Here is a 26,578-nt window from a genome sequence, read left to right on the forward strand (position 1 = left end):
CCTCTTCAATAATGTTAAATCTATAAACATTTATTGTCTCAGTGTCTGTGGAACACAATCACCCACAGCTTGAATTTGATATTATTCTGAAATGAAAATGTTTAATAATTTTACATTTTTGAAACTGATTTACACATACTCCTGAGAAAATTATAGTAATTTTAGTGATAAATACATAAAAATAATTAACTATACATTTCTTTAAAAAAAAAAAAAAAAGTAATTCATAGCTTCAAAAATAGACTTTTGACTCCCTTTTAGCTAATAATAATAGGATTTAACAATGGGCTTGAAAATACTAATGTTACAGATTTTTACAAGTTAGATAGCATACCTGTAACTACTTTTAATGTATTTGTATTAGCCATGCCAGATAATATAGCTTTTGGTCTTTATAAAATTTTAAAAAAATTGAGCTACAAGCTGGAGAGGAACCATCAGCTACAAAACTCCTAGATTTTTTTTTTTTTTTAATGGATTACTGAAAGCCTATTTACTTTTGTATTTCATCTTGATTTAGTGCACAAAAACGTCATCCCAGAACTGGGTCAAATGCTTCCTTAGAAAGTCAAAAAAAAGGTGGTAACAGGCTACTAGTAAGAAAATACCTTTGTACACAATCAAGTTCATCACAACCCATCCCCCAACAATCATTTTACGTTTCTTAGAAATGCCTAGGGAAGTATATGTGCCTTTTACCCTTCCTTGATGATTAACATACCAAAGATTTTAAAGATCCAAAGGGAGGCGAGTTCCTCGGTAGAAAACCCATCATAGGAAAAAACTCCCCATCTCTAGTCCATGGTAGGACTCAAGCAGCTGGAGCACCCACAAAAGAGGTCACTGAAGGGACACAAATGCTGCAGCTGGACTACAGCTGTCATAGGGATGATGTGAAGGTTCATTATGGTGTGGTAAGTAATCTAGCAGCAGGGGGGTAACTGAAGTACCGTCACAATTTTCAGTTACAGTTTTTACTGTCCTGTTAATGTCAAGATTTTATAAATATGAATTAAAACATTTTAATTCTTCTATAATTAAAATCCCAATTTCTACCAGTGCAGGGAGCATTTCATTGCTTGTAGCCAGGTATCCATAGCAGGTTTGTATTCCTCTGAGTCCTTCTGGGGCTCAAAAACCGCTTCTATTCGCCTCAGCTTCTTTAGTTGTTCTTTGTCAGTCCAAAATCCTATAAACAGAAAGTTCATTCTCAAGCTCAACTGCAAGTATGTTATTTTTGAGTTGTTTTAATTTATTTCCAAGAGATCCAAAGCAGAAACACAATAAGAAATCATGACAGCTTTTCTTTACTCAACCAACAACTTTCTCAGAGGGAAGCATATTTTTAACATTGTGAAACTCCTTTCCAATAGCATCCACTTGTTTGGAATCCTGACAGCAGCACATCTGCTTAACTGGGATGGTTTCCAAGGAACAGCTCTGGTACACTGAAGTTCCCTTAGGTTTCATCCACACTGTGCTTTCGGCTGCAGGTCCCTCTCAATGAAGAAGGGCCATAGAAACCAAGACTTAGCACTAGTTGCTTTCCTGCTCTCTTAAAAATTGCGTAAATGGTAGAAAACAGCTGGTGTTACATATTCAGATTAATTTATGTTATTGAATCTTTCTTGTCTGTCAAGGGCTGCAGCTTTCTTACAGTTTTAATTACTGAATGTCTTACCTGAGCATATAGTTTTTATCTTCCAGTTGTTATTTACATATCAAAGCAATTTAGTGAAGTTAATGGAAATTTATTTTGTAGGTGGATATTAAGCAAAACCACTGACAGTTTGTAGTTTTAAGTCTGGTTAATCATGTAAAACAATTAGTGAGTAGAGCTGGATTTTTTTTTTCCTGTTAATAATTTATTTTGTACTTCCATTGTGTTTATTTCTGTGAAAACCTTAAAGAATAAAGACTCGGTTCACAGGTGACAGGACAGCTTCAGCAGGAATGACACAGCTGCACATAAGCACAGCAGCTTCCTTGTCATGTGATCTATCCCAACCGAGCACTGCTCCAGGCAGTGCGAATATGGGAAGGGATGCAGAGTGTCTGGGTCAAGAAAGAGGCAGGCAAGAAAATATAGGGTTCACCTCTTTCTTCTCCAGTAGTATATCCTTCGAAATGTAAATGAATCTTACAAACATATATACAGATACTTTTCACATTAAACTCACTGTCACCATTTATGTAACACTAAACAAGCATACAACTACAACTGCTCAGCAAATTGGGACATTGTGTTAGAAACACAAATAAGGTCCTTGATTCGGTTTATGTATGACGTTATCATCTGTTTCTTTGGTCCATCAAATACCAGTACATGGGTACAAAGCACTATACAGAGAAACATAAACACTACTTACCTTGGATTCCCACAAAAATGGCTAAAGGATTCCTTTGGGGAGTTTTTACAATTATTTGAAATTATGCCCTGGTTTTGTCTGATTTTTTTTTCTCCATATATACAAACATGCACTATGAAGGGAAAAACAAAATCCCTTTAAATGTATACATACCTGAAGCAAGGCCTGCTAGAAAAGCTGCACCAAGACTAGACATGTCTGCATTTGCAGGTTTTTCTATTTTCTTATTAATTAAATCTGAAGTCATCTGCATGACAAAGCTATTATTACTGACACCTCCATCAGCTCTACAGGGAGAGGGAAAGAAGAAGTTAAAAAAAATGTGTTTAGTTCAAATGCTTATTGCCAACATTTAAGAAACCAACTTCCGGAATCTTCTTGTCACTCATGCACAAATGCATTTCCATTTTATGGGCAAATTTAGAGGCCAGCACAAGGTGCCTAGAAAAAAAAAGAATGCCTATAAACTGGAGGAGGAATGGTAGACAGACAGGGACACAGGACAGACACATTAGCAAAAGCTTTGAAAGCTCTGTCTTCTAAAACTATACATCATCCTGGTCAAAATGTTAGAGTTTATAACAGAACCTTTACATAGTTATCACCACAACACGACAATAGTCAAAACCATTACGTTAAATAAACCCTTTCAAGTGTTCTCAGATCTGGAAAAGTACTTTTTTCATTACTACCAAATCTTTGTACTAGTTAGCTAAAATGCCTTCACAGTTGCTTCTTTTTATGAGGAAGATGAGAATGAGGCTTCCATCTATCTATTTTCCTAACTGCATCATGTCAGAGACCCTTTTAATGGTGAAAACTAGAATCATAAGTTCTATGATAAGATAAACTTATCAATGCTGATCTTTAATCATCTGAGAGCGATTACTAGTGGTGCAAAGTAATCACTCTTGCAAACAAAAAATAACTATAACAAAAAGCAATCTTTGAATTGCCATAGATTGGTTCGTTATGCTGTTGGACTCCAATACCAGCCAGGTATGGAGCTGTTGTTCTATCAAATGTGGTGCAGTAAAGGCATCTACTCTTTATTACTATAGAAAGTGTTGGGTAATGAAACTTAATAGTTGCTTAGAAATCTTCAATTCAAATATGCCAGCTGAAATCTTCTATACTATGGGATGCCTCAGAAAACTTTTGTATAAATGTTTTGACTGCTTCTGAAAGTAAAATCAGGAGACACTGCCTGATTGGTGATGTTACAGGGTTTTGCTTGTTTGTACATACAGTTAAGCAGGGTTACCACCTCTAGACTATGGCATAAAAACCTTTAACTGGCGAAGTCACTTTCTTAATACCAGTGACATGCATCTTCCTTCTTCTGCAAAAATAAGACATCCATTTTATTCAAGCTACAAGGGGGAAAAAAGAAAGAAAATTTCCAAATACTCAGTTTCACATGTAGCTAAATTTTGCTGCTAGATACTTTGAAAATTCAATCTGTACAGTACATCTTCCAGCTCAAAGTTCCTATATGCCATTTGACCAGGGATGTGCTGTTTCACAGAACAAGTAAATAGGTGACATTCCAGGACTCCAGGGACCACCAGGATCATCCTTGTAAAGGCTGCCGCAGACTGCTACAACATAGGACATGAGGACTAAAACCGAGGGTTCCTTCTCTGTGCTTTCCTTGCTAGTGTTGAGACAAGCAAAGAGAAGTAATAGGAATGTAGAGGACTAATGAAAATGATGACTTTGTAGGAGCTTGTAGGAGCCAGGGACTGGGAAGAAACGAGGGATACAGGACAATAGCTGAAAAGGGAATGAACATATTTATGGGATAAAAACAACAACGATGAAAAAAAATCAAAGGTAATGGATAGATACTAAAGATGTGTGGACAAAAGGATGGGAGAGCAGTTTACAACCCTACTGAAAAACCCATTAAATGTATCTCATTATCTTCCAATACTTAATCCACAAGCTGAATTGCTACTGATCATAGTTAACTATTACAGTCACTATACAAAACAGCATTTTTATATTAATGAATAAAACATAACATGATCATACAATTTAAAGTTTACATTACAATGTAAATGGGATCAGAATTCTAATGTTCCCTAGGCAGTACTTCCACACGTCCCACTTTTCAGTTTGCAGTCTTAATATGACTTCTCAAATTTTGGATGCAATTTTCTATGTAAAAAAGCTTCCTAAGGAATCAAAAATTCCAATACTTTTCATCTTTTCCTCTTCATTAAAACCCCAAGCCTGGCTGTTCCTTCATCTTTGCCTACTCTGTCCCAGTATGTGACGGAAGACAGAAACTTTTACCTCCCCCCACTTTGTACTTTCACTTTTCTTCCACTACTCAAAAGTCTGATTTCTCAACTGTCTACATGCCTGCCAGTCTACTTCTTCCTTTGCATGGGTATCAGGAAAAAAGCCACAAGAGGGACAGGAACAGTCTCCTCTCTGTTCTTGACGGTGATATCACGATGACCCCTGGCTGCCAGAAGGAGAAATTCTGGAGAGCTTTCTCAGCATGAGAGGGCTTGAGGCTCTAAGACAACTGGTGTGTTCAAACGAAGTACCTACCGAAATGTGCAAGGTAGTTTTCCAGCAACGCATAATTCAGCTAGGTTTTTCCAAGACGTTGTGAAAAGCATATTCTAGGGATCACGGTTACCCCACTACATTTGCTTTGCTACTTCAAAGATTGAAGCAAAACCAATGTCTTAACAATTGAATTGTAAAAATATTCTCCCTCTTTCCCTCACAAATTGATCCAGTTTCAACTGACATCTTCAAAAAATATTCAGTCTGTGAGAGACCCAGCACAAAAAATTTCAGTATGAAAGAATGGTAATAAAGGGTAGAATGACCTTTGTGGCAAGCTTTGCTATATACACTCTAGTGCTACCTGAAAATATGAATTTGCCTTTTTTTTTTTTAATAATTAGAACAATTCATTACTCACCTACTGACAATCACCAATGCCAATAGTTTAATTAAGAACCAACCCTTCTGTGGGTAGACTCTACTGCCACTTAAGTTACATTAATGTTTGACTTGGTAATCATCTATTTCTCAGCAGCAGAATTTTTACAGTAAGATAAAATGCATAATAAAGTTCACACCTATTTAAAAATCAAATTCCCATATATCAAATTTAAAAGTTACACAGAACTTACCGAATAGCTTGAAGAGGAATGCGTACCTTCTTCACAATGATATCATAAAGCTGTTTGTTTCTTTAAAAAAATATTTAGTTGAATTAAGCATTATATATTCCATAAAGTGTTACCAGTATCTACATAGTCAGAAAATAAAATACAAGGCAAAAAATGCCTCAGTTGTGTCAGAACTGCTGCAATAGCTAACAAGTTTCCAGAAGGCATAAATAAAAAATAAAAATAAAAAAAAAGACTAAACCCGGTCTTTGTTGTACATCATTATGAAGGCACAAGTATGGCTAAATCATGGCCCATTCTATAGCAAGTCACTGTAGAAGGTACATTTTTCCCACCTGAAATTGCTGATAGGTTTCTGCAGACAAGATGCAACTGCTGATGTAACAAGTGGTTTAGAGTGAGGAAAGTAGGCTGACAGTGTTAATCGGAGTTTATCCAGCTGTTCTTTAAAGGGAACATCTGAAGGCTGTAAGTTTGACTTGTTCTGAAGCCACTTCATTTAATGGGAGAAAATCTAAACACAAAGGCTCTCTACCCCTTTCTAGTTAGATATTTGAATGAGATGAGATTCTTAACATCCCTGTTTTCAAGAGACCCATGCTTCAGTTCAGGAATTACTGCATCTCATGTTCCTCTTGCAGCGCAGAAAAAAAGTGCATTAGAAACAGTTGCAGCAATTCAGAATGTTACCTTCCTCCAGACATCCTTTTTGCCTCTTTGCAGGAGGTGATTATGCCCAAAGCAGAGCTGGTGACTAGATGGAAGGAATCCTATCAGTGCTCCCTAATTGGCCACAGTGCAGCGTGAGCCAGGCTCAAACCATATTCAACTTCAGTTTGATGCATGCTGGGTGGCTTTGCAAGGCAGAACCAATCTGTTCCACAGTGAGCTACTGATGTGATACCATCAGTGACTAGCAATAATATCTTTAACCTTGCACAGTTAGATCTGGAAGTTGTTGTCCGTTCACATCTTTAAAGATGTTTAAGATGCCTATTACTGTGTTTTATAAAACACCAACATTTCAAACTTTAGCTAGAGTTAATATAAAACTTCCAGCTTCAGGGATACTTTAAACACAGCCGGAGCGGGCTACAGCTTCTGACAAAACACTGTCAGGAGAGTAAGGACAAACTTTAAACAGAAAACATTTTTAGAACATGCAGAAGACGATATAATTTAAGAAGCTCTATATGGTTACTTAATAACAAAAACTCTGAACTAATAAATATACATGAGTTTATTTGTAAAGTGTTAAAGAAAAAAACAGGGAAGCAGCTAAAACTCCTTTTCAGTGTAACAGTAATGGATTACTATGATTTATATTTTACAAACTGCAGCAGTCCACGTATCCATTTAACACTGCTGATCAAAATAAAAGCAAACATAAGAAAATATAAGCAAGATAATTAAGCAAACAGTACCTGAAAGCTACAGATTCCAGTATAGCCCGTACAAGATGGTTTCTGGTAGTGGCAGGTTTCAGCCCCATGAAAGAGGCACATAAATATGGGTCATTCACAGACACCTGCAGGAAAGATTTCACCATGAGTTCAGTGAATTGTATTTGTAGGCTTTTGAGAAAGGAGTCAAATAGTAAGAAAAAAATAACTTACGACAATTACAGGCAGCATAGTGAAAGAAGAAAATTGAAAACAAGATGTAAGAGGTATGTAGTGTTATTTTAGCTAACCCAGTGAACAGTTTAAATAGCTTCTTTCAACGGCAAAAGGTTTAAGTGACTTCTTGCAAATTTGACATACTAAATAACACTAACCTGTATGACTTCTCTTTAAAATACATATAGTGTACACTTCAAGTATCTAGGGCAGGGCACACTGATATTGTTGTTCTCTAGCAAGATTTAACACCCACCCCCCCCTTTTTCTTTATTTTTTTTAAAAACACTCCTGAACTGCTGAAAGAAAGATTAATTGACTTTTAAAAGTAACACTGAAAAGGATGGTAATACTTTTTTTAGTTCATACTACAGCCTGTTTTCAGTGACACTGATAAATGGCGTCCAACTAAAATTCTAATGGTCACTAAGTTGTCTTTTTTTTTGCAGGAGAACTAGAGGATCGATTGATGAATCTCCTCCCCACTCCTCTGATGAAATTTATCACAACATATTAGTTTGCTGGTCCGTACCTGGTTTGTGACAATGTTAAATCTTAATTTCACTGTAGACAATAATTTTTAAATTGAAACAATCCTTTCCAGTTGTATTGGGCTAAATATCAACTATGACAACATTTATAAGCATGAAATTCCAACTTCTGGTAAAATACATACACACATATATTCATAAAGTTAAGAAAATGCTATCATATGTTAAAAAAAAAATTAAAAATTACGTATGGATAGGTACACACAGCCAAAAGGAAAACTGGCAGTTTGCAAAAGTTCCTAAATAGAAGAAACTTCTGCATTAAAGTCAAAGAAAATATTATTTTTTTCCATATACAAGTACCCTTCCCATTCTAAGAATGGAACCACTTGTCCAGACCAGTAGCATAAGGATTCATGGCTTCCAAGTTTACAGATTTTCATATACAAGATAATAAACTAAAGAGCATAGACTCATATTCTACATAAGGGTATCCTGAAAGCATCAATCATTACAAAAAAGAAAAAAGTAGCGGGGCATATATATGTATACACCCCAATGAAGAGTCCTAAGTTTTTGCTGTTACTATTAACCACAGCAAATTAAGCCTGGAAATCCCTGTTTCTAGCAGAATGAGTAAAAGGAAAAATGCACATATTCACTTAATTTCAAATACACTTTCACAATGATGCTCCTCTCAGTGCGCTGCACCACAGCAGTAGAATCCACTAAGAAACAAATTTGTTCTTATTGCCTTCATATGGATGAGTAGAGAAACATTTTACTCTGTGTAGGAAATGCTTTGTAAGAACCCTCCCTAACCACTATCATTCTGAGGTCTAAGAAACATTATAATAGAATCAATTTGTGTTAGCATCTAGCCAGTGAAGCTAAACACATTACAGTCCCAGAAGTATTCAACTCTGTTCATGTCTCTTTTCATGACATCTAACCCACACAGTTTCTAAACTGATACAGATTCTGTTACTGTGAGTCTACTAGCTAAGCACAGTCCACTGGAATAAGCAGGGCTTTTAAAAGGCAAAGAAATCCACATTGGTGGTTACTATTAGTGGTTACTAGATGTCACAGTTAAAGAGAAATCCATTCAGTTTTCTAAGTACAGCTTCTAAATTTGGACTGGGAATATTGGAATTAGGGAAAAAGAGGCTGAATCAACGTTTACCAAGAAGCTAGCTGGAGTTCCTTCTGGAGACAGTGTCAAGAAAGCAAGGGGGAGAAAAACCCACAAAGCAAACAAAAAACCGAACAAACAGGAAGTTTTACCAACATCTCTAGAACTTGAATATTAATAGAATTAAAGGTTCAAAAAAGATTCAGACTAACATTTGTCTACCTCAGGATTCCTGTCTGCAAATATTGGAATTTGGCATGGCTCAACACTTGCTTATTCATAGCACAATTACTCACAGTAAATGCTAAATGGAAGCATCTTAGCATAATCAAGCTCTATACCCCTAAAAATAAATCTAGTGATTAGGGTGGCTGTTTGAGAGAAGGTAGCTGGGCTACTTGTAGAAGAAATGAATTTTTCTTTGCCTTGTTCCATTAACATACAGGATTTACACAAAGGTAACGTTAAAGATGTTGAGTTTCTTTAGAAAAAAACACTAGTCCTGGGAGTGATCAAACTGAGTATGGTAGACCAATGAAGATCAAAAAAACAAAAAAACCCAACAAAAACCCCAAACCAAAAAAACATTTAGGAACACAAGGAGAGATGAGCTGGTATACATTCAAACCAATGAATTACTGAATTACTAAGACTTCTAACAGAAAAGTCTACCATACCCAGTTTGATCATTCCCAGAAGTGTCTAAATATTACTATTTTTGCTTTTCATAACACCAGGACTTGCAATCTTGCTCATATTTAAGTACCTTTAAATATTCTGATGAATTGCAACCTACATCGTGAAAAGAGGCAGAATAAAATGAATTATTTTAGAACAGTACTTAGAAGTATTGTCTCAATGAAGGCTCTGCATGAGGCAGAAAAGCTATGGGATCGGTTTCTGTCTCTGCAGGCACTGCCTGAGTTACTGTGGGCAAGTAATTTAGTTCATCTGTCCCTCAGGTCTCCATCTGCAAAATGGAAGTAATTTTCCTATTTCGTAGGGTTTTTCTCATGGGGTGGTGGTGTTTAAGCATTCTGATATGTCAATGATCTTCATACGTTGTGGTGAGGGACAAACAATTAGAACCTGAGTATACAGAATAAATACTGTGATAAGATGTAAATTACTATATTTAAACATGGAAAAGTTAAAATTTTAACTGAGTTATTAAAAATATATTCTCAATTTTATTATTAATTTTACCTGAAAACCTGGAACAAAACAAACGCCTTGAGAATCAACAATACTCCGTGCCATTTTTGCTGTTTCATCTACATTGGTGAAGAGATCTGTAAGGACATGTAAGTCATATACTCTTATTATTTACTTCAATTTCTTCATATATTACTAAGAGACAAAAATCTAGAGTTAGACTATTTCCTTTTGTAATAGCTCAAACTACATGTTCTAAGGGAAACAATCACTTCTCCTGTATTTCATGTCCATCAGTCACATTAAAAAAAACCAAACCTATTCAGATGACGACTAAACTCAAAAGGATCCTCTCATATCTGTTATCCTATAGCCTTTTAATCTTCACATTCTGTAAGAGGTCATTAGCTTTCCAAATAGACATAAATGGGAATTGAGAATGCTAACAATGGCACCCTAAGTATGCTAAAAACCTAGATTTGCAAAACATAAACCATGTTTTCCCCCCCCAAAGATGTTGTTATTGTCAGCCCAAGCACCAAATGACTACAGAGAAAGTCCTTAATATCCATCATATTTTATCAGCACCCTTAACATTTTTACAAGTAACTGACACATAAATACAAATAAGGTAGGTCCTAGTATCACCTCTTTGATAGACACTACTTTTACTCTCTGTCTAGCCAGATGTCTCCTTTCACAACTCTACAGACATCCCTCTTTAGCTTGTTCTTCACCACATGCAATTATTGTATAAACACCCATCTTCTGTAGTTATAACTAATAATGTCCTTATGTGGCCACATAACATGTTTTTACAGAAGACTAGAGGTCTCCTGTAAATGAGAGCTATTGTTTTTTCTTAGCTAAAAAGTAAATTCTCCTATCAAAGATAAATTAGGTTAATTTAACTCAATTTATCTTTGAAAAGCCCATCTTGGTAACTTACCAGGAGTTTCAATTTACCTTTGTAACCTTCATAAATTTGTTTGAAAGCTTTGGATTCTATTGTGCGCAGACTAAATCACATCTTTTCCTTTTTGTTGTATTTGCTGTTACTGAACTATATATAGTACCTCTATGCCAGGACAGAAAATGAAAAAATTAAGTAAGATTGACTTCACCTTGAAATTCCACATACTACTTTTTCAAAATTCTTAGAAGTGATCTGATCCCACTAAAAGAAGCCCATTAAACTAAGTTTGTCTTGCTGCAGAAAGTCCTATTTCCAAACCTTTACCACTGTTACATGTCTCATCTTCATCCATGTTGAGCCTCACCATCCTTACTGAGGCCATTAGCTTACCTTGTGTTTTGGCCCAATTCGTTCTGTAGAGCAAAAGTTTTACCCTTCTCTTTATTCATAAAGCTGATAAAAGTTTCTGAATTCTGCTTCTCTGCAATCATATTTCCAGAAAATAAAAATCTTCTCCCATTAAATGAAATGGCTTCTTCACATTATTTTCATATAACTCAAACCTGTTATTAATTCTGACATGTACAGCTAGAGATCTCTCAAAAGCATTACAGCAAGTGTTTGTGGAATACCGCATTTACAATCATGCTACCTAGACATAATCAGTACTCAATTTCTGTGCTTCTCTTCAACCAAAAATTCAAGTCCAAATACTGTAAAACAGCACACATCTAACTTTAGACAGGTCACCTTTACACCATTTCTATTCAAGTCTGGATACCAGGTTAAAAAAAAAACAAAAAAAGGCATCAGGAAGTCTGTCATGCTCAAGAGAAAGCAAGTGAGGAGTAAAATGTTTCAGGAAAATAAAAGCCTACATAGGTCAGAGAGTCTGAGAGGCAGAGTCTGAAGAGGAGATGATTGTGCAAACCAAACTCCCTGCCGTAAACACACTCAGCAGAGAACCTACTAATGAAACCATGCATTTTCCACTGTCCATAACATGTAGGCTAGTTTCTTCAATTATGGATAATAAAAGCAAGCCCAGTAACACAACTATAACCCCATAAAACAGTTTCTTAAGTAGTAATATATTTTACCCTCTATAAAATTAAAGAACTACTTACTTATATCCTGAGCCCATTCTATGGCAGTGCCAATGTCTGACATACAGCCTTCAGTTAAGTAAACAACTTCTTCCCCAATCTTCCAACCAATCAATGGATACAGACCTTAATTATGTTCCATGAAACAAAACAAAACACCTAGTTAAATTAAATGTTTCCAGAAAAACATATAGAAGCACCCCCACAATAAACCCAACTAAAATAAAAAAAAATAGTTTTTATTCAATTCCTTTGATAATTCAAGCTAAAAAAAAAAAGGTCACTGATAGAGGTTAAACGTATTGTTTAAAAATTCAGTGATGAGATTACAAGAGACTTGAACAACAGTTTGTTAAACCAAAGTTAACCTAAAAAAAAAAAAAATCACTATCAAATTACAAAAAAACCCTCTTTAAGCTAAAGAGAAGAGCTATCTGCACTTACTTTTTTTTTATATGATAAAAGATTGCATATACTTAAAAATTTATCAATGTTTTCCCCAATGGTTTCTAAAAAGTCAGAATTTACTTCCCCAAAACATAAAACATGAAGGCTGGGCTTTCAGATGGGAAGCACAAACACTAAACCAGACATATACACAAAAAAAAAGCAACACAAACTTATAACATAGATCTTATTCATAGAAGAGGATGAAAGTGATATACTTTTTTATTCCTTTTTCAATATGCAATGCTTCCTCACATAGAAAGCAAAAAAGAAAACAAGTTTCACAATTTGCCCATCCTTGTCCCCAACAGAGGCTCCTGCCAGTTAACTATAGCATTTTACCTGTATGTTTGCCTAATATAAACAACAAAAGAAACACCCAAACTCATTAAAAATATTGGGTGACATACTTTGTCTATAACTACAAAAGATTAGCACTTCTGTGGTTTACACGATGGGATCTGCAGGAAGTTATGATTTCCACCAAATAGTTTTGGCTTTGCAGTGACTCAAAAAAATTCAATGACTTTGAAATGGTTTTTTTCCTTTTCTCTCAGAAGAAAGGCAGAAATACATAGGGCAAACACTATTAGTTTATTTGAAAACACAGTACAGCATCTTTCAAAGAGCTGTCTACTTGAAGGTACTATTACATTAGAAATAAACAGCCAATACTGAGGATAAACCTGACAATTTGTTCTCCCCTTTGCTCCCCCACAGATATGTTGAAACCTTAACAAAGAAAAGAGAGGCATGCTACTTAAAATAGTCAGTGTGAACATAAAGACCTTCTTGTTTGATATCTGTATTAGTAAGAACATAGCACAAAAGTCCTGCAGAGTACTGATTTTAATGCTAAAGCAAAAAGACTTTGTTATCTAGCTGAACAGCAGATGTTCTCCAGCACTGCAGCTGGACAAATGGTTTTTCAGGTCACTCGACAAGAACCTAAGCATTCAGTGGCCACTGCAATAAAAACTTCACCCAACCCAACTATGGTAACTGTTGGAGTGAAGAAAGCACACAGACTTTATGGGACCCTGCTCAGGAGTCAGAGAGCATGTGTAATGCAACAAAGGTAAAGGAGTCCCAGTAACTAAAGGACCAGAAAACCATCAGAAGGATCTAGGGATTCTCTCTGCTTTCTCAAGGTGACTTTGCTGATACACAAACGTGCCTCAAAGAACCATCTCCAGTTTGCTTGCCTGTGTCGAAACGAGTGGCATAGTAGTAATAGTGCAATTGCAGAAACTTGGTTAGTGCTGGAGGCACTCTGGTCCTTACAATGGAAAACAATCAGCAGCATCTATTTAGAATAAAGCTTGTATTTGTTTCTTGAAAGGAAAAAGTGATATACCTATCTCCAGATCATTGGTGCAGGTCTCCCTTACAATCTTTATTTTCTACCAAAGGTGAAGCTGCAAAGAAGCAAGACCAAACAATTCATTGAGCCAGAAGTCCTAGAGGACGACAGCTAATTAGGGACAGAGAAGTCCACCAGGTTGCCTTCCTAAAGATGCTCACACCAGAGTCTCTAGTAGCGTAAGATAATCTAGCTCTAGGGAACAGATCAACATGACACTTGGCATGACCAGAGTTACTAAGAACTATCAGACTGCCGGAGAGATAGATTTTAAATCTATACAACATGCTTCCATCATTGAATTGTGAGAAGTACTGTTCTTGAAGGAATGTTTGTTGTTTTTTTTTTTTAAACTGTCATATTAAAAAAACCCCAACTCGTGGGTTGAGATAAAGACAGTTTAATAGGACAGAAAGGAAGGAAAATAATGATGATAATAATAATAAAATGACAATAATAATACTGAAAGAATTAGAATACACAATGCAATTGTTTACCACTCACCGACTGATGCCCAGTTAGTTCCTGAGCAGTGATCCGCCCCTCCCAGCCAACTACCCCCAGTCTATATACTGGGCATGACATCATATGGTATGGAATATCCCTTTTGCCAATTTGGGTCAGCTGTCCTGGCTGTGTCCCCTCCCAGCTTCTTGTGCCCCTCCAGCCTTCTTGCTGGCTGGGCATGAGAAGCTGAAAAATCCTTGACTTAGTATGAACACTACTTAGCAACAACTAAAAACATCAGTGTGTTATCAACATTATTTTCCTACTAAATCCAAAACACTGTACTGTACCAGCTACTAGGAAGAGAATTAACTCTATCCCAGCTGAAACTAGGACACATATATAGCAACTAAATGTAGACCAGAAACTAGAACAGCAGCTAATGAATAGCTGGCACAAGGATGCTGTAGGGATTCATCTTGCAGTCTTAAATACATATGTCAACTTTAAAGATTGAACACATTACATTTCATGCCCAGGGCACTGAGAAAGCTAGGTACTTAACTTGTCCTACCAACCATACCACATGACAGCTAAAGAACGTAGGGAAAATAATTTTAACAGAAATAACAGTCTAAAGCAGTAAAAGTTTCACAGCACTGCTTTAAAGATTTTGACTCCTATCAGATGACAATAGCTAAATATTTTCTTAAAGGGAAACAAAATGGAAAAACCTTACAGCATGTTTTTGCTATTTCCACAGACTACATACATATGATTTCCTAAGTAAAAGTATCATCATAATGACATCATCAATTAGCCTAAGAAGCATTTGCATTCATAGGGAATTCAATGTCTATGCTATTCAGTTCTGACACATCTCATGTATTTGCCAAGGTCCTTCCAGACTTTAGCTGGTGAAAGTCTCCTTACCACACTGCTGTCCTCCTCTCCAGCCCCACCCCTCCCATTTTAAATTGTAGGCTTCCCAAAATTAGTAACTCTTTAAAAATAAGACAGACAGACAGAGACTGTGCAGGCAAATTTACTTCAGTATCATCTGTTAGTCTCTTGACAAATAGCCATCTATGACAAATTAACAAGCTTCACAGACCACAGATGTTCAGAACGACAAAGTTTTAAACACTAGAAACACATTGGGGGGCCCATTTCTAGTATTTTAAAAGAAAACTAATAATTGCTAATCCTGCATTATCTCACTGCAGGTACTTCAAAGCATAAGGGCTCAAGAGGAGGAACTTACAGCAATCCACTGGAACATTTTGATGTGAGAAGTCAGAGGACCAATCCCCTTTTTCTCTATTCCTGTACTGTATAATACTGCTATCAAGAAGAACAGGTGAAGAAAAAAAAAAAAAAGGAGGGATGCAGATAGCAGACACAATTACTAGTGATGTTACTTAAATTCGCTTCTTGAGAAGCATATTTCAAGATAACCAAGATCTACACTTTTAATGAAAAATTTCCACAGTCTTCTGTTCCGAGAACACTTTCAAGCTGTTTTTCTACAGCTAAAGACAAAAGGAAAATCATAGCCCTATTTTATCCCTTTTTGTACCCTCATCATTAACAGCTGTCAAGTAACGTGAAATACTCTAAAACCAAAATTTCACTATCTTACCTCTCCGTGACGCAAAGAGACGCTCTCCAGTATTCACATTCCAGAAACCACCTGTACCCATTGTCAGTTTAACATCTCCTGGGTGAAAGCAGCATTCTCCAAACATAGCTGACTGCTGATCAGCTACCTGCCATACCAACAAAAACAGTACAAGTTAGCTACCAGCTACCAATCTACAACGCTGCTGGATTTTAAAATATCATTGCAAACACTTCAGAGTTCTGAATACAAATAACCGTTCAGAAAGGAATTGAGCATTAAGAGAGGACTCATACACAATTTCTTAAGCATTTGCAGGCCATTCCAACAGTCAGATTTATCACTAGAATCAAATTACATCAGGTTTGAACACAACGTGAATGCCGGTAGTATTGCTTGCAACACTGAAAAATATGTTATGGAAACAAAAGAAATATTTTATGTTTTAGTGTTTGACAAGGATAAATGGGGCATTTGCTATCCCAGGGAGCAGAACTGAGTAGTTTGGCTTGAATTCCTCTTCCCCCAAATAGAAAGTTGAAGTTTTGAGGTCTCCCCTTCCTTTTTCCCTGCTACCTCTCCTGTACCAAATTATTCCATGCTCCATTTTTCAACGATGATGGTTATTAAATGTATTTACTTACTGTTTCACCAAGGCACAAACATAAATTTACAGATAAATTGAGTCTACAATTCTTTAAAAACAGCAGGAGAAATTCATGTTAGCTAGGTGACATTTTTTTCATTTAGCTCAATTCAAGCAGATTGTTCTACAAGTCATCACTTCACAAAAATAATGGGTTTTTCTTATCCAAATCCTAACTACTGAGGCAAGAATATGTTATTCGCCATTTATTTTTAGCGAAAGAAAGAAATAAAAGGTACCACAAGTGGATCTATTAATACTCTTACATTTGTGTAGAGTCTTACTGAAGTCAAGCCAGAATGGATCCCATTGTACAACTTTATACAGAACAACTGATTTTAAGCCAGAGAGAGACACATTACCAGAGCTTAGAGCAGAACCCAACTCTGTTAACTCCTACATTCAGTGCTTAATCATTTGGTCATCTAACTTTAATGGACCTCAACCTCTAGAAATCCCTTCCCGTTCCTCTCCTCCTTTCCCCCTAAGGTTGTAAACTGAGTTTTTGGAGAAAAATTCAACAACCAATTCTACTGTAGTGAAGTCATAGAGAAGGAATAGAGAATACTTACTAAACAAGCGAGTATTAAATCAAAGCTAGATAAAAAGAATATAGGTACAAATATACAGATTTAAGAAAATATTTTCACTCACCACTGCCATTATTGGAATAGGTACCCCAAATATTTCAGAGTCAGCTGATCCGAAGTTGAAGCTTAAAACAAACATTATGGAGAAACATCACAACACTAAATTGACCTTTTTGTTAAAATGAAATCTAGATATATAAGGCCTGAGTCTACATCACATATGAAAGGTAATGCTACCAGTTTATTTTAAAGAAAGCATTAAAACTATCACTTCAAGAAATACTGATAGTAAAAACCAAGTTTTGGATGTAGTGTTAAAAAAGTACATCTGCATATAAAAATAATTTAGGTTTTTTTGGGTGTATCTATGTATTACTTTGTGCAGATTATGTAGTATTTTTCTAAAGGCAATTAATTTAACAGTTATCATATTCTTTTGAATATGCCTTTATAGTTACCTTGTGTCTTTCACCGGCGGATAAATAGACATTGGAATGGAAAGTAAATTACACAAAGTGGGGTTCCAACATTTCTGAAATAATATGGAAAAAGCAAAAATGTCAGCAACTCTCTCAGAAGCACAATAAATAGCAACAACATTTTTTCGGCACAGCACATACCGTAAAGGGTTCAAAAACGCCTGTAGCACTGGCATTTGAGTAATCTGTAGCATACACAGAACCTACCATAAAAAAAAAAAAAGTAAGATTTTAGATATCCAAGTATTAGAGTCATTTTAAATATACTTTTTCTTTAAACTTCTCAGTGGCTCCCATGAAATATAAACTGAGTGTCTATAGGCAAAGTCATAATGATACAATGAGCACACAAACTTTACCTGCCACTCACTATAATGCGTATATATTAATTACCTTATTTTACCCTCATGAAACTGGCTAGAATAGAGACTGTACTTTTGACAACATGTACCACATTGACTGCATCACTGTCCATCGTAATCTATCCAATTGCTCAGGCATCAGCCCTCAGGACAGAAACTTTGAATTTTTCCACATTTGTAACAATTCTTTGTTCTTTTGCTTTCACAGGCACTTTTCTTCAATCAAGGCCAATTAGTTCTGGTAGTCCTCTTTAAATCTTAAATGCTTAAAAGGTTGATTACACTGAATAATTATTTCCCTTTCTGACTACCCTTCCAGGCAGGCCCAAAGAACAATTAATTCAGAAGATTTTTTTTTTTTAAACAGTAAATATATTACAGTATTCATCAATTATAAAAAAAGCACAAATTGTGAAAAAAGTATTTGAATTTTAGGATATATCAATGACTGTCATGAACATCATTACTTAGATTCCAGTATGTTTTATTAATATTTAAGAGGAACTGTAACATTCACCTTTAGTCAATCTATACAGTAACCACGTGTCAACTGTTCCAAAGCAGCAGTTATTTTTTTTGGCAGCTTCTTCAGCCTGGGAACAAATACACATACAAAAAAAGTATTTACAACTGGGTACAATAAAGAGGGACTTATTTCCTGATTCCTTTTCTCATTTTCTTCATGGTTAATGATAACGTCCCCAGAAAGTAAGTCTCTGATCGCCAATTTTTCTTCTAAAAAGGGCAAGCTGGCTATAGAAGTAATATTATCCTACAGTTCATGCTCCTAACAGAGAATAAGCACAGTTTCTTACAGTTGCTGCTAAGGAAAGAAAAGCAATTAATCTTCTACTGTAGTGGTATCAGAGCCTTAAAAAGGGAAATTCTATAGTCACAATTATAACAGCGGTGAAGGAGTGGTGAATAAAGAAAACAAGGTCCTGCATACAGCACTTAAATAAAAAATAAACAGAAATAGAAAAAATGTGTATTTTAAAGTATGTGCTTGACAACAATAAAGACAGAACCATTGTTTTCTGGTTTATGATGTCTGTAAAGAGTTCAAAATGTTATTTTCCTTGGGATCTTCTTCCCCTTTAAAATGGGAAATTCAGGTTTCATCTAATTTCTACTAACTCATAATGTGTACAACTACAGAATTCATAAAAAGAACATACAAACTAATTCACTCAAAACATGACTGAATACATTATTCTCTGTAATTAAGAGCCATGAATTTTTGAGCTTCTTGGTTTGATAGTCACATTTTAAGTATCAGTGCCTGACAAAATGTGGGAGAATGTTCATCGCACACTGAAAACTCAGCAGCTGCATAACTTTCAATTCTATAATCCTCCAAATTCACACCTCACATTTTCAACAGGTCCAACCAAAACATGCCAGTAAAAAATTATACTTGACCTTCTCAATAGTTAGTTTTGTGACAGAAAATACCAGACAAAACTCAAAAGATTTCGGGGTTTCTTTACACAAGGTAGAAAATGGATGATAACCATTTTCTTCAAAAATAACTTGAAAATTAACATAGAAAATAAGATGACTAAAGTTATAAATACAATAGGAAGAAACAAGGAAAATGGTAAGGATTAGAACAAAGAATACAGCAACAAATAGCTGAGTGTTCATTAGTCCATTAGATTATTCCAGCGCAATTTATTTTATTTTTATTTTCCAATTTACACTAAAACAAAATGCAAAATAAATTGCAGTGTTTGATTGTCCAGTACGATATTATTTGCGAAACTGTAAACACCGGAATAATGCAGAGTGGAAAGATAAGAGTGCCAGTTGAAAATACATACAATTGTCATGCAAAACTAGAGTGCAAACAACTTTAAAACAAAGTACAATTACTAATTGTATAATTATATCAAGTGAAATAAGGTGATTTGATTATGTTTCTCATGCATGGAGAACTTTTTACTACTATACATTTCCAGAATCAGAGGAAAAAGTTGTATAAACATGAGTAGATATTTAGGTAGACAGGCTTTGAACACTAACACAGATAAAAGTCTTTCATTGTGGTTCTTCTGAGGAAAAGAATAAGCAAGACAAAACTGAAGAGGTTACAACCAACGTAAGTCACTAGCCATTATTATGACTTAAGAAAGCTATTATTTTTCCCTTTCCAGCTTACCTCATGTATGTTTTTAAAAACCCATGACAACTTCATAGAAGTTTGTTGTGTTGAAAAAGTAAGAAAACTTGGTACCAAATATCGATCATTCCCAGTTAAGAAATGAAGCACTGTAAAAATAACATGGATTACCTGTTCCAAAAGAAAACAGTTACTTAATTTTTAATCTCTCCCTTTAAAGGTTTCTGATCAATTATCTTTAAAGGATGACAACACAGATGAAAGCTGCTGACATGAGATTAGATTCAGAAAGCTAAAATTCTGTTAGAGAATCCTTACATAGGATTTCAACAGATAGCCTTCCCGCAACAAATATCACAGAAAAGAGCAGCTGCACTAAGCGAGTCTGTTTTACTGACTTCTGCTGGGACACTGACAGAGAGTGCTCTGCATTATGCAGACAGGTCACCTAGATGAGCACAATGCATAATGTGGTTGACAGTGTTACATACTGTTATTCCAGTGAAAGTTCTCCTACAGTAGACAGGCTCAATCATGTTTTAATAGATTAACCAAAATTTTATCATTAATCAAGTTTTCATTCACAAAAGAAATAGTGGCAAAACCAAAAATTTAACTTCTTACTGTGAGTGTGCTAGTTAGTTTCCACTTACAGGAAAAGTAACTTTAGGTTTTTCCCTTAGAGCAAATCTTTCTCTCCTAAAGGTATGAAGCACGAGCCATGAGCAGCATAAAAATGTACCTTCTATAGGTAATCTGAGCAAAGAGTACATTAAAAAAAACCAAAACAAACCCAACAAACAAAAAACCCAAACCACTGCCAACCAAGAACTACCTACATCCAGAAATTATGCTGTAGCAGTTAACATGAAACATTTTAATACACCAAAGAGACTAAAAAGTAACAAAATGCACGCTAGCCCTGCAGGTATCTTTTCCCATAATTAATTACTGTCAGGCTATCAGTACTGCATTTTTTCTTGGTACTAGCTTCCATGCTAATCTTGCTCAGTTAAACGTTTTTAGGCCACAGCACGTCATATTAACATGTTAACAGGACACCTGCAGCATTTCATATATTGTCGTTACTCTTCATAAAAATGAAACAGTTCTAGTATGTCCAAGCAGTATATAGCTTAGCACAGTTTTACCTTCAGCAGAAGGGACTTATTCCAGGAATTCACAAGTTCAGCACTCCTTAAGTCTTGCCAACTTATGAAATTATGAAAAGGTTTCCCTGTCCTCCTGAAAAACAGCATTTGAACATTTCCATTTAAAACTACAGAACATACACTGCCCAAAAAAATTCAACATAATTCACCATTTCCAATCAGGACACTTGACACTAGGTCAATTCCTAAAGTAAGTGCATATCCTCCTGGTGGATTTGAGGAATTAGTAAGAGGCACACAGACATTCTGAGCGTGAGACTTCTGACCAGAATTAAAAAATACATATGTATTCATCTCTTCCAAAGTACTAAGAACAAAACAAAAAGGACATACACTTATAAAACGTTCTGAACTGCTGTAAGGTGTGGCTGTTCAAACACAAGAGAACATGAGTGACTGACATTTGTTGCGTTCAGGTTGTGACTTGACCGAGTTCAACACTTCTACATCCATTCTGAATACAAATTCATTTTAAACAACACACAATATACATACTTGTGCCATGTAATGAAAGTTCCTCTCTGCGTTGAGATGCCAAGACCAGCAATTTGCCTCATGTGAAGTCCTGCACCTAAAAACCAAAAACAAACCACACACAAAAAAAGCATTTATTTGAAGAAACAAACAAAAATACAACTTTTCCAATATAACTGTAAAACCTATGGAATACTTGTGAAATTAATAATTTAAGAGAATATAAATCTCTACAGACTGCCCAACTAAGTTGCTAGAACAGTGAAATATTAGAGAACTCTGAGTCAGACAACTGATTCCAAAGCAGGTAAATAAACCTATGTATTTTACAAAAGCGGTTGTGGCACACTGACCCTTTCCACCTGTTCCAAAGGCCTGTTGATACTTTACTTGAACAATCCCAGAGACAGGCAGGCAGGTTATATATGCCTATATGATCAATTAAAATGTGCATTTCACATGGATGATTGTGAATGAAAGCACAAACAGAAGAAGTACCTTTACAAACTTATGGAAAGAAATTCCATAAAGAAACAAAACTAGATTTATTCCGTAGGCAGTAAAGAGATTAATGTCAATGTGCCATGATTTTTTACATCACTTCGATAATGATGTCTCACCTTAAATATTTCTTAAGCAAACTTTCAAAATTCATATGAACAAATTTGCTTAAACCATGTATCACTGAAAGCAACAAAGTATACTTCGAATTCAGAAGTTTAAAAATGTACATTTGCATATACATCAATTTTGCTGTTAAACCTTACCTTCAAATAACTGTTACAGAATATTTTTTCTAATATATATAACTGTAAATAATTAAATATGTCCACAGCTATTTTCAAAGCAGCTCTGGTCAGCTTCCCAAATACCTCCATGCATACTTCCAGAAGCAAAATTATGTGAAAAAAATATACATTAAGAAATTCCACTTAAATGACAGACTACCTATTTTGTCCGAAGTACTGTTACTCTGAAGGGCTCTCAATCCCGCTACTTGAACGCATCACAGGTTAAGTATGTCCTGCTCATACATGTTCTTACGTTAACTTTCATGTGCAAAGTTACTCATTTGCATAAGCATATACTGCAGACTCTACAACCAACAGCCTCCTGAGTAACAATTACAGAAGGGGTTTCACAGAGAAAGTGAATATCTTGCTCTGCCGACCTCTACATGTGCTTCAGCATCTGCCCTTATACTGGTCCTTGCATTCATGCAGGCAGTGGTATTAAGGCCCCCAATCAGCTGAAAATTAAATCAGTGATTTCGCAAGGCTACCTGCTCCAAGTGCCTGCACAAGTGCTACTGGTAGCAGGAGTGTACAGGAGGACGACCTGGGAGTGGGTGGCTTGAGAACAGCAGTATTTCTTTTTCAGTAGCGGCTGGGTATAAACTGAAGGCAAAGCCATACCAGTTCTACCGCAGCTCACTACGGATTAGTGGCATGCGTTACTCCCTCCCATCTCCACAACCTGCACGTTCCCACCACTTTCCCTGTGTCAACTATCATGCTCTCTAGACCCCTACGTGAGTAGGGCTAACTTCCATTAAAGAGAAAAACAAAACGGAAGGCAAACATGGATATTTTTCAGCTAAGCTGTCTCCTGGAAGGGTTGAACCAGTATCGGAGTGAGAGAGAGGGCTGGGACCATGCAGCCAGCCAGCAGTTTCCACCTTTAGGTAGTACTGAACTACATCAGCTCATCCACTCACACATGGAATCACACGTTCTAGCTCCACATGCCCTGTAAACTCAAGTGCTCCTATGCCTTCTTTCTGCTTCCAGTCAGCCATTCCTGCCCCTGTACCACCCCCTCCCTTGCGCTGGCACAAACATTTGTGAAGCTCTGCTGGCATAAACACCCACACAGTGATTTGACTTGGGAAACTCCTCTGGACTTGAAACAACCCTGTAAAAAGGAGGGTGGGACTGCTTCTTTTGACAGCAGTGTAGGCTTATGCTCGCTTATGTTACACAACCACTTAAAAATGACTTACCAACAGCACACACAGCCTGGCCACAAGAAAAGCTTCCCTTTTAAAAACTAGCTGAAAAATCTTACTTCCTGATTTGCCCCACAGAATGGGAGTGGAGGAAGCTAGTAAGCTCTTCAGGGGTTGAGGTAGCATTGCTATTATTGTGACAGAACAGTTGTGGCTGCTGAGAAAACAGACCAAGCGCCCAAAATAATCAGCTGCAGCTTACACCTGGTAATGGTTACTTTCCCTGTCCCCTGGGCTGCCTTCCAAAGCAAGAGACAAGAGCAGTTTTGCCTTGAGCCAGGCTTGGAGGCAGAGCAACACTTGGAGACCAAACTGCAAGAGGGGCTGAACAGGAAGAACTTTAGGCACTGAATGAAACAGTATGATGCACACACACATGACAAGGAGGCTGGGGCACTGTGAGAAAGCGAGCTGGGGTGCAGTTGACAGGTCTACAGCATTAGCATGGCACAGAAGGTGATCCATGCTGGATCGCAGAACACTGAAGCTGGTATAATGGGAAAGCTGTGGGAGCTGTGGAGAGTAAGCACATGGTTAGAGCAGCATCCAAAAAAGGAGGGGGGGGGGGGGGGGGGAACCATCAGAAGTTTGGCAGAAAAGGGAGTTGTGTGTGTTTAGTGCATGGAGTACTAGGAAATTTTAGGCTAAAGTACACATAGAAAAGAACAATAATACAGAAATCGGATGGTAAGAACTGTTTGTAGCTTGAATGGGAAAAGCGGGAATATCAGGTTGTAATCAAGCGAGCACAACTGTGCAGCATCCTGCTTTCATTCTCTCATACACTCACATTCGCACACACAAAGTGACAGTAGAATAATGGGGAATCGGAAGGGGAAACAAGCCTACTCTGTTCGTACAGAGGCATCTGGAGGAAGACAGACAGACACTGGGGAAGGATACATATACAAAAAGCTGGAGGAACACAGTGCCGTCACTGACATGTAAATCGAGTATGCACACTACTGCTGGTTCTACTTCAATCCTAATCTGGCCCCACTGAAAGAAAAAAAGTAATTGAAGTGCCCTATTTTACGTAATGATTGAACAGGCCTTAAAGCATGTTATAGGCCTGTGCTTAGTGATGAATTTTCAGTACTGTTTAAAAATAATCAATCTTATTATCTAATTAACTAACTTCATTAATTTTGATGAATAATTAATTAACTTCTCAAACTTTATAAGCCATTACCTTGTACAGCCTCTTTTATTACACCAACAAACTGACTCCACAGCACTTCAGGATCTAATTCAACCCAGCCAGGACGAGGATGAAGCGATTCCATCTGTTCACGAAAGACACACAGCATTGTTACCATCCCTAGTTCACAGAAACCAGCATTCTCATGGAAGTTTGTGCAAATACATTTGGTTTTGCTTTTTTTTGTTCTTAATTTTCTGAATCTACTGCAAGAGGAGAAACAACAGTGTTTGTCACTTCTAAAACATGCTTGAACATGGGTGTATGATCTCTAGAAGACCTCCTCTGTTCAGAGGGAATAAAGAAGCCCAAACCCCCAGGAACTGGGGAGCCTGTAAACCCCTTTCAGGGCTCCCAACTGGAAACCAGGTTTCTCAGAGAGCCTTTTGGCCCCACTGCTGAACTCGGACATTGATGCCTCTGAGCAGCTCACTAGCAGCGCGGCACAGCAGGCCAGAGATCACCCACCAGGTGGGCTTCCAGCAAGAGGGTGGGTCGGCTCCACTGAGAACATCCCCTTCCATCTCTGAAAATCCATCAGATTTCTTATACTTCTCCTCGCTGCAATCTTTTCATTGCAATAGCTAAAAATAAAAAAGTTAATTCTGGAGATCATCGTGATCCCCAAATCAAGAACCATGCAAACCAAAAGCAGCCTGAAATTCGTGTTCCAAAGTTAACACTTTTTTACACAGCACTGTTACATAGTGGGACGTGTGTAAATACAAGTCCTACGTGAGTCTCAACTACGCCCTACCAACAAAAGTCGTTTTGTTTGGAGAGGGATTAGTCGATAAGCAACTAAAGCAAAGGCAACAGGAAAAGGTGGGCGGGAGCAAACGCCGAGAGATAAACGGGGCGAGTGCAATGGTGGTATCCCCGCGGGGCTCCCAACCGGGCTGGGGGTTTCCTTTCACCCAGGCTGGTGTCAGGGCCCTCGGGAAGCCGTCTCCATCCGACCCGGCTCAGGGGATGCCCGCGCACTGGGAAAAGACAAGCTGCGTGAGCGCCTGTGAACGCTTCCCATGCCGAGCCCCGACCCGCGCCCCGCCTGGGCAACCCGCCGCCCCCCGGGACCCCGCACGGGTGAGGGACCCGGAGACCCGCAGGCCAAAACCGCCCAGCACTCGGGGGAGAGCAGGCACGTTCGGGCCCGCCCGCAGGCGCCCGCCTCCGGCGACGGCTCCTGAGGCAAACGCCGCCTCAGGCTGCCCTCGCCCGGGGAAGGGCGGCCCGCACCGCTCGGCCCGGCGGCGAGGTGACGGCGCCGCCCCGCAGCGCGCCCGCCGCTGCCCTCCCCGCCGCGCATTCACCTTCCGGCAGCTGGAGCCTCTGACCGCGGCCGCCCGGTCATAGACGTGGCACTTCATCACCGTGCTGCCCACGTCCACCCCCACCACGTACCGCGCGGAGGCGGCGCCGCTCTCCTGCTGCCCGCACGGCATCGCCGGCCGCGGCCCGCCGCGCAGGGATCGCGGAGTGCGGCCGGGCGGCCGCCGCCCGCCAGAAAACCGCCGCCCCGCCGCTGGGCGGGCAGCCGGCCGGCCTATGGGCGCGGGGACAGCGGCGGCGGCGGCGGCGGGAGGCGGGTCGCGCCACGGCGATGCCGCCGGGCTGGCAGGTGGCGCCCGCCGCCGCCGGGGCGGGCCTCGGGGCGGCCTCCGCAGGCCGCGGCCGAGCCGCGGGCCCGGCCC

General features: G+C 38.0%; 1 protein-coding gene across 1 annotated transcript; it reads right to left on the reverse strand.

Annotated features, from left to right (window-relative positions):
• Window positions 1-43: 43 nt before the first annotated feature.
• On the reverse strand, window positions 44-26,329 carry GK5 (glycerol kinase 5). The gene is made up of 16 exons (XM_050902501.1): window positions 26,198-26,329; window positions 24,876-24,969; window positions 21,697-21,772; window positions 21,181-21,274; window positions 20,069-20,200; window positions 18,425-18,500; window positions 17,687-17,748; window positions 17,525-17,598; window positions 17,131-17,191; window positions 15,852-15,978; window positions 11,974-12,078; window positions 9,982-10,067; window positions 6,955-7,058; window positions 5,531-5,590; window positions 2,523-2,656; window positions 44-1,189 (listed from the first exon to the last, which is right to left on the reverse strand). Exons 1-16 carry the CDS (start codon window positions 26,327-26,329, stop codon window positions 1,053-1,055), a joined length of 1,554 nt encoding a protein of 517 aa, XP_050758458.1. The 3' UTR covers window positions 44-1,052.
• Window positions 26,330-26,578: the final 249 nt, after the last annotated feature.

Source organism: Gymnogyps californianus, chromosome 10 (genome assembly GCF_018139145.2).
Source record: "Gymnogyps californianus isolate 813 chromosome 10, ASM1813914v2, whole genome shotgun sequence".
Classification (NCBI taxonomy): Eukaryota; Metazoa; Chordata; class Aves; order Accipitriformes; family Cathartidae; genus Gymnogyps; species Gymnogyps californianus.

Bases quoted from the DNA above. Each gene is read 5' to 3' on its own strand.
- GK5 (XM_050902501.1), bottom strand. From the start codon at position 26,329: ATGCCGTGCGGGCAGCAGGAGAGCGGCGCCGCCTCCGCGCGGTACGTG. The intron at 24,970-26,197 runs GTGAATGCGCGG...TTTCGTGAACAG, and splicing joins GAGGCTCCAGCTGCCGGAAG to ATGGAATCGCTTCATCCTCG. The intron at 12,079-15,851 runs GTAAGATAGTGA...AACATAATTAAG, and splicing joins TCTCTTTGCGTCACGGAGAG to GTCTGTATCCATTGATTGGT.